The sequence below is a fragment of the Falco cherrug genome, chromosome 9, assembly GCF_023634085.1.
Source record: "Falco cherrug isolate bFalChe1 chromosome 9, bFalChe1.pri, whole genome shotgun sequence".
Lineage (NCBI taxonomy): Eukaryota > Metazoa > Chordata > Aves > Falconiformes > Falconidae > Falco > Falco cherrug.
In genome coordinates, this window is record NC_073705.1 from 55821028 (window position 1) to 55828527 (window position 7500).

At 41.3% G+C, this 7500-nt stretch overlaps 1 protein-coding gene across 2 annotated transcripts in view; it reads right to left on the reverse strand.

Annotated features, from left to right (window-relative positions):
- The window catches only part of EBF3 (EBF transcription factor 3), a 122890-nt gene that overhangs the window by 42304 nt on the left and 73086 nt on the right, over positions 1-7500 (reverse strand). For both annotated transcript variants that reach the window (XM_055720830.1, XM_055720831.1), the window contains exons 7-8: positions 3824-3905; positions 706-823 (exon numbers count right to left, since the gene is read on the reverse strand). In XM_055720830.1, coding sequence (XP_055576805.1) covers positions 706-823; positions 3824-3905 — 200 coding nt within the window. The remainder of the gene's footprint in view (positions 1-705; positions 824-3823; positions 3906-7500) is intronic.

Consider the following 7500-nt stretch of genomic DNA (forward strand, 5'->3'; position numbering starts at 1 on the left):
AATTGTGTGCAAGTGATTCGGAGGCTGATGGGCTCCACAAAGATAGTATTTCACAATTCTGGATTTTCAGAGACACTTTCCATTCTCTTCTTCATCTCAGACTATCTTCTTTTAGCAGTTCAGGCAAGAAGTCAATCACATTGAGTCAGTCTGAAGAAAAACATTTTATGCTGTTTTTCTCATACAAACCCCCTCCTGCCGTAATCTGCAGTAAGGCCCAGCCACAGGAAATTGACCTCACAGTAAATTCTTTACAGATTCGGTCATGTTTTTACCATCCACTTAAACTTGCATACATAACCTGAGACTGTACCTCTGGATCAAGGAATATGACAAGCCAAAATAAAATCAAGTCAAATTAAATAGCAAGAAAAAGCTGCAAGCAAAACAAGACTGAAAAAAAAAAAAAAAAAAAAAAGAAAAAGATGAAAAATTGGTTGTGACTGCAAAACTCTAAGTATTAAATAAGGAAAGAAGTCAGAAGCAAATTCAGAAGTGCCCGTATTCTAGTTGACAAGGGCTGAGAAATACTAAGGGACTTTTTTAATGGGTGGTTTGATGGATGCGAGAAGAAATGATGTAAAAGTAAACTTAGTAGTGTATCAACATAAAGTATGGTGGGAAAAAAAAAAAAAAAAAGCATTGCAAATAAAAAAAGACATGTAAATGTGTGCCTACCATTTTCCAGATAAGAAGGGGCCGTACCTTCTGAGGGGTCAAGGCGGCGAGCCCGCCTCCCGTGTTTGGAATTGTTGTGTACAAACATGTTGTCTGAGACAGCCAGCACGTGGCCATCCACATTGACTGTTGTTGATACAACAACCTGAAAGAGAAAACAAAACCCAAAATTTAAAAAATCCTGCATACTTTCGCAAACATAGATACAGAATCAGATCTTCTTTTGAGACAAAACACCACCACAGCCTGCTACTTTTCACTTTAAATGAAGTGAGTGACAACTATGAATACATCTTTGTTTATGTGGCTAACACTGGTGATTTTTAACTCACAATTGTTTCTCTTCAGAACCTGCTACACTAATTAGAGTTTAATCTCCTATTATGCTAACAAATGAATTCAATTCAGGGAAATATTCTTCTAGCCATTAGTTTCAGAAACACCCCTCTAGCCACTCATTTTAAAAGCTGCTGTTTTGATTGATCTGTTGATATATTGATTAGATAGTTTATCTAATTAAAATTTGTTCACTTGAGACTGTCTTCAAATGAAGGGTTGTGAGGATTCCAAATAAAAAAAAAGCTTAATAAATCAAGAACTATGGTAACTCCCCATTTTTTCTTCAGTAAATGATCTCCAGGTCAGTTTTACAATTACATTTAATGTCTGATAATGAACTTTTTTGCATCTGAAAAGACCGACTTGAATATGAATAGTGAAAGTGTTTTCAATCCATGAAAAGTATCCCTTCTCAAGTTCATTTGGATGGTGATTGACCCTGGTATGTCAATGGAATTTCCTCCTTTATTTTTGAGTGAAAGGCTCCTATTCTTGTGTCCAGGTTCAGAGTCCGGCCATAGAAGAGATGATGGATAGGGCCTTCTTTGGCTTCCAGCTGCTTCTCAGTAGAAAATGGAAAAGGAACATATGCAAAACGCACAACCTTCCCGATAAAAACACCTACACAATGGAGTTGTGAAACTCCTTCCGGAAATGATACCGCATGAACACAAGCCAAAGAGGAAACCGTGAGATGCGCCCGTGTTTGCGGGGAACACGGCTTCGTAGGTCGATCGCTATTATCCCAGACAGACATTTACATCTTATTTAAATACTCCAGCATGGGCCCTGTGGGGTCGGTTCCAGGTTTTCTAAATGAAGTAATCACCGCAGCATTTTCTTTGGGGTTTACCATCAGTAGAGTCCTTAAAGTCAGTGGCTAGGTTAGGCCCTATCAGCCCTTGCCGTGACGGCAGTAAAAGCTGGTACAAATCTTAGCGTTCTCCTTCCATTTATTGTACTTTTGGATATAACAGAAACGACTGCCGGGGTTCTCACGCCAGCTCCTATACCCAAACGCTTAACAAACAGAAATGGAAGGGGGAAAACTAGCCTCCTTTTGCACAGAGCTGGTCCAAGGCATCAGAAGAAAATTCTTGTCTGCTTCTGTGTTTTGGATCACCTCTGATCCTGTTTCTTATTCACAACCCATAATTAGCTTTCAGCTATCACAGCACCTTTTCTGTGTATCCTGCCTCCTTTGAGACAGCCATCTGCGGTACCCTTTAGAACAGCCCGAGGGCAGTTCTCTGCCAGGCTGCTCTGCTTCCCTATCTTTCTCCTCCCAGAAGTGGACACTTTCGCTCCTGTCAACATCCACTTCGGAGAGTGCTGAGGTTGCACACTCACCTCGGCCGCAGAGCTGCTGCCAAGCCACTGGGCTATCTGCTTTCAATTTCAATAAGATTCCGAGACTTTAAGAAATATTGCAAAACACACAAGTGTGATTTTCAGCAAAGGTTTCTGGATTTGTTTCCTAGAACACGGTGTATTAAAAAGACAGAGAAAGGTGTACATAAAAATGACAACTATTTTTGTTCTGTCATGTATATATAGGTCAGTCACCAAGGGAAAATACCGTAGTTCAGCAAAAGAGAGTAGACATGCTATGCTTTGTTATATCGGCTTATTCCTGCAGTGCACCTAAAGAAAGGTGCGGAGACAGTGAAACCAGTTAAAAATATTGTTCAAGATCTGACATACTGTTAAGTCCAGTTAAACCTTCTGAGAGGCAGGAAGATTAGCTAAAGAGACCCAGGAAAGTCTTTCTAGTGCCTACTGGCTCCATTGTCGACCACAAGATCACTCATGACTGATGCTTCATTTAGTCATCGGTGAGACAAAGAGGACATTTCCACTCATTCCAGGTTTGACCTTCTGTTCTGTTCAGATGGATCAATATCACCAATGCCACGTGAAGCTGAGATGCATGAAAAATGGAAGCTTGGCTCAATTGTTTTGAAGAAATATTTTTTCCAGCTACAGATCTTTTCTGTTGGCTGGCTCAAGGGTGCTGGCTTCGCCGGTTGGTTGGCTGTGCATGAAAACAGATGTCACATGTTTTGCTATCAACTTTAACCACAAGTTATGCTTCTCAAAAATAAGAAAGTTTTGAACATGTCAATACTACTTTATTATTAGTCTCAAATATGAATCACTCTGAAGTATTTGGAAATAAAAGGCATATATTTCCTAACAAGTATTTCAAATGACCCCAAATATGGAGGAAATCATTTGTCCATCATGTCAGCTGTCTCTGTAGTGTTATGATTCACTACAGGATATTTCAAAAGCTGTAAGGAGAAAGTGAAGTATTAAACATTTTCTAACACAATTGGAATAAAGATATGTGGGTTGGACCACCACTGCTGGATTTACAAGTTGTGAATAGGAAAAACCCCTGTGTGAGATCCAAACTTCACTGCGCTCCACGGTCATGTCTGTTAGTAAGATAACGCTACTCAGTCTACATAGGTAAAACCCCTCCCCCTCTGAGCATACACCACACTACAACGCAAGCTGCTAGCGTGAAGGAAAGCTGGGGAATTACGTCCTGAGGAGAGACCCACTGGCATCAGCATTCATCCATTACAGTCCACTGCCGAACTCGGCAAGTCCCAAGAACCACCATTCAAATTTGTGGGGGAAACATAAAACACCAACAGCACGGGTTTTTTAAAGGCACGCAGCACTGGAACTACACTAAGTAGGAGCACTGCTACTGGGTTTTCATAAAAAAAGAGTTCAAGATGAAGATGTGAGTAAGTCTTTCACATAGCGTTTATTCTTTAAGAGGCATCTGTACCTGGAATCTTCGCATGTCTCGCGGGTTGCCTGCATTCTTCAAACAGTTCTGATTGCACTTGAGGAAAAACTTTAGAAAGAATCTATAAAGATACAAAATTGAAATCTATTAGATTCATCAAAATGTAAATCCAATTTTTAAAAAGTTTAATAAAATTTAATCATAAATAGTTATACCCAAAAGATTACTGGTAGTGAAATATTACTTTCCCATTAGTTAATGAACTTATTTTAAAGCATGAGATCTCTGTCATAAACAGAACATTATTGCCAGGGAAAGGCAAATTTATATTTTTAATTTTTCAACAACTACAAATGTATTGACTCCAGGCCATATCCTTAGCTCGGTGTGGGAAAGTTGATTTCAATGACTCATTAAATTCAAAGGCAATGACTTACACCAGATGAGAATTTGTCTTTATTTTTTTAATACGTTTTATTTTTTTCACAACTTATATTAGCAGTAATGACCTCTATGTCGAAAATTCCAAGGTAATGAATGATCAATCTTCTGAAAAACACTTGGCTTTGCCTCCGGTTTGGAAACTCTCGCTATTCAAAGGGACTCGATCCAACTCCTGCTGACTCCAGGGAGATCCAGGCAGGATCTGCCCACCGGCAAGGCCCCAGTTCCCTCATTGTTTTTGAAAGGAAAGGAACATGGCAAATTAGGCTCTGTCTTACGACCTCTTCAACCTTTGCCAGCCTTTAACTGTAAGGAGTCACTCTACCCGGGGATGGAAAGCCAGCTTATTTTTGCTGAGTGGCAACCAGCAATTATTTAGGACTAACCCTTATCATCTAGGCATCTCCCCACAAACTGTTTTTGTAGCAACACTGCCTCCTGGGAACACAGCATGCACTTTTAGAAAGGGGAAAAGCTTGGGAAGATGCAAACTCCTTTATGTCACCCTCCTGTACTGGAGCAATGAGCTGATATGGGAAGTCTGTACCCTGCAGGCTATGCAGGATGGGGGGACCCTCACCATCCTGCCCTGGCACAGGAGGATGTTCACAGCCTAACGCAGTCTCTTTTCTTTATGTAGGTGTGTTTTCATGCTTCATAATTAAAAAAATGTTCTGTGGGTCTGCTTTGTGGCTAATGGCTGACAGCTAACGACTAGCAAGGCTCAGGACTTTCTCCTCACCCCGAGTTTCTCAGATGCTCCAGTCCAGTTGTGCTGCCCAACTTCATACAAGTTGAATAGTGAGGTTAGGCAGAGCTTTTACACTTAGAATATGAACAGCTATTATTTATTGATGCCAATCTTTACAAAGTGACTGTGGCTATTCTCACTGTATATGCTTCACAGAAGTTTCTGTGTGCCAACAGCATTCCTGGCAGGAGGCAAACCAGGCCCTTCTTCCCTTCTTCAGCATCCAACACAGCCCAACTGCAGCCAATAGAAAGTACAATCACGGCTGCACCACATCGCACTTGCTCCTGCAGACCTTCAAGGTTCGGACAGGAGCATTATGGGAGTCTCCCCCTATCCCAAACTGGTGCTTTTAATCACAGCTCTTCATTTTCAGTTCAAACTTGCGCAGGACCCTAATCTTAATACGGGATGCTAAAGCTGAAGGAGCGATCTCTATCAGAAGCAAGTAGGGAAACGATTAGGTTTACTGAAACTGTACATAAATAAATCAATGCTGTCAGTTCAGCTGAATGCACGGTGCTCTAAAACTTCCTATCGCAAAATCTGTAAAAGACTTTTAGCTGTTGAGCTGGAAGAGAGCTGGATTTCTGCTGTGGTTGACATGATCTTCTAGCTCAGATCCTCAACTGAACTCAGGTTTTCTGGACAGTGTTGAAGAGACACTATCAATGACTCCACAAAACTGCATCTTTGTTAGTCACACCCTCACCTGAGTTTTATCTGCCTTGGGTTTGGGGTTGTTTTTTTTCCACGATACTTTTGATCTCCAGATCAGCTGAGTATAAGCTAAACTTAATGGCATTTCTGTCATGTCTCTATTAATTTTTTGTACACCTTCTGCTGCACAGACTGCAATGATGTGCAAGGACCAGCTGATGCCGACATCAGCACAGGACCACCAGGCACTGGGGAGTCAGGAGCTGGGGCGAGTCTCCAGCTTTATAGCTCCTTAGTGCCACAGCCAGGCTGAAGAGGAGTATCTTATTTATTATTTTTTTTTCTGATCTTAAATGGGTGTTGTGAGGCTTATTGAGCTAATGTTTGTAAATTGCTCGGAAATTCTCCAATGAATTGTGCACTAGGAATGCTAAGTATTGCTCCTCGTGGGTTGTTTTTAACGTCAAGCATTCATGATGAATTGTTTCTATAAAGAGAGCTCACATCATGTCCAAAAGAAAAGGGCCATTAAAGCACCTTTTCACTAAACGTCAACTGGAACCGGTATTTGTTTAATTATTCGGTGAAAAGGACCCATGCTTGGCGGAACTGGTCATCTTCAAATTTGCTAGGATGATCCTGAGGACTGGGCTAAATATTGAAGCCACAAGGCTGGGGCGAACACAAGCAGTACTCATATTTCAGCTCTGCTACATTCCTTGATACTGAGATATTTCATTTCATTCTTTTAATCTGTGTTTTCAGAGAGCTGATGGTGCACAGGTGGCATCGACACAGGTTTTTCAGAGGAAGTCAACGTAAGTTAACAACCATGTTCCCAGGCAGGGCGTTTCCCACACCTTGCCAGGAGAAGATGACTGACTTGGTCGTTCCTCTCAGCTGACCAACAAGGACCGTGGGTGTTAGGAATCCATCTTTACCAGAGAGAGAACAGGGCCAGGTGCTTGCTCTGCGAGCCCTGTGCTCCTGAGACAAGATGTCTGTGACACAGCAAGAAGCAAGGAGCTGGATCAGAGCTCCGTTTGGTCAAGTCTCAAACTTCGTTGCTACCAGCAGAATGAGAATGCAAGCCTTTCAAGATTTGGCTTGCCCTGCTGTATTTTGTATTGTGCGCACACACTGGAGTCTTTTTTAATAAAACAGTCTTGCAGAACAGACTTCCTAAACATACTAAGCTGCTTCTAAAATACTGATATGGAGAAAAATGCAGTCTTTGTGATGTTCCTTTGCTTTGATTTTTTTCACGCTGCTAGAATGGGGACTGCTACCATCTTAATTAAAATGTATTACCTACCACAAGACTTCACTATTTTAAGATAAAATTTACATCTTTTATTAACTCACCTCACCTATACACTTAGCTCACGATGCCTCTCAACGCCCATCTGCCATCCGCGTACAGTAAGTCACTTGATATTCCACCCACCAATTTTTCCTAACAACCACTGTGCAATTAAACTCAACACGTTCTGTTGCGAGGTAAATTAGGCACACCTGCGGCCAGACTTCATTTGAACTGCATCAGAAAAGGACCTAACAAGGTGAGAGCGTACCACAAAGTTATAGGCCTGTCAAGCAATTAGGTTTTCACTTCTGGGACATCCGCACAGTGCAATTATGCTACACATTACAACCTGGCTAATCTTCTGAACAAATGTCATGTCTCGGAGAAGCTAGTAAAAGCAGTTCATCTGCAAATGTGTCTGCTCTTAAGCCTCCACCTTATGCACATAACAACCTACAGGAGACTTTTTTTGTGATATGAAAGATGTTTTTTCCATCGAAGATTTTTTTAAACCCTGCAAGTGCCTTTTCATCCTTTTCACCTCTTCTTAACCTT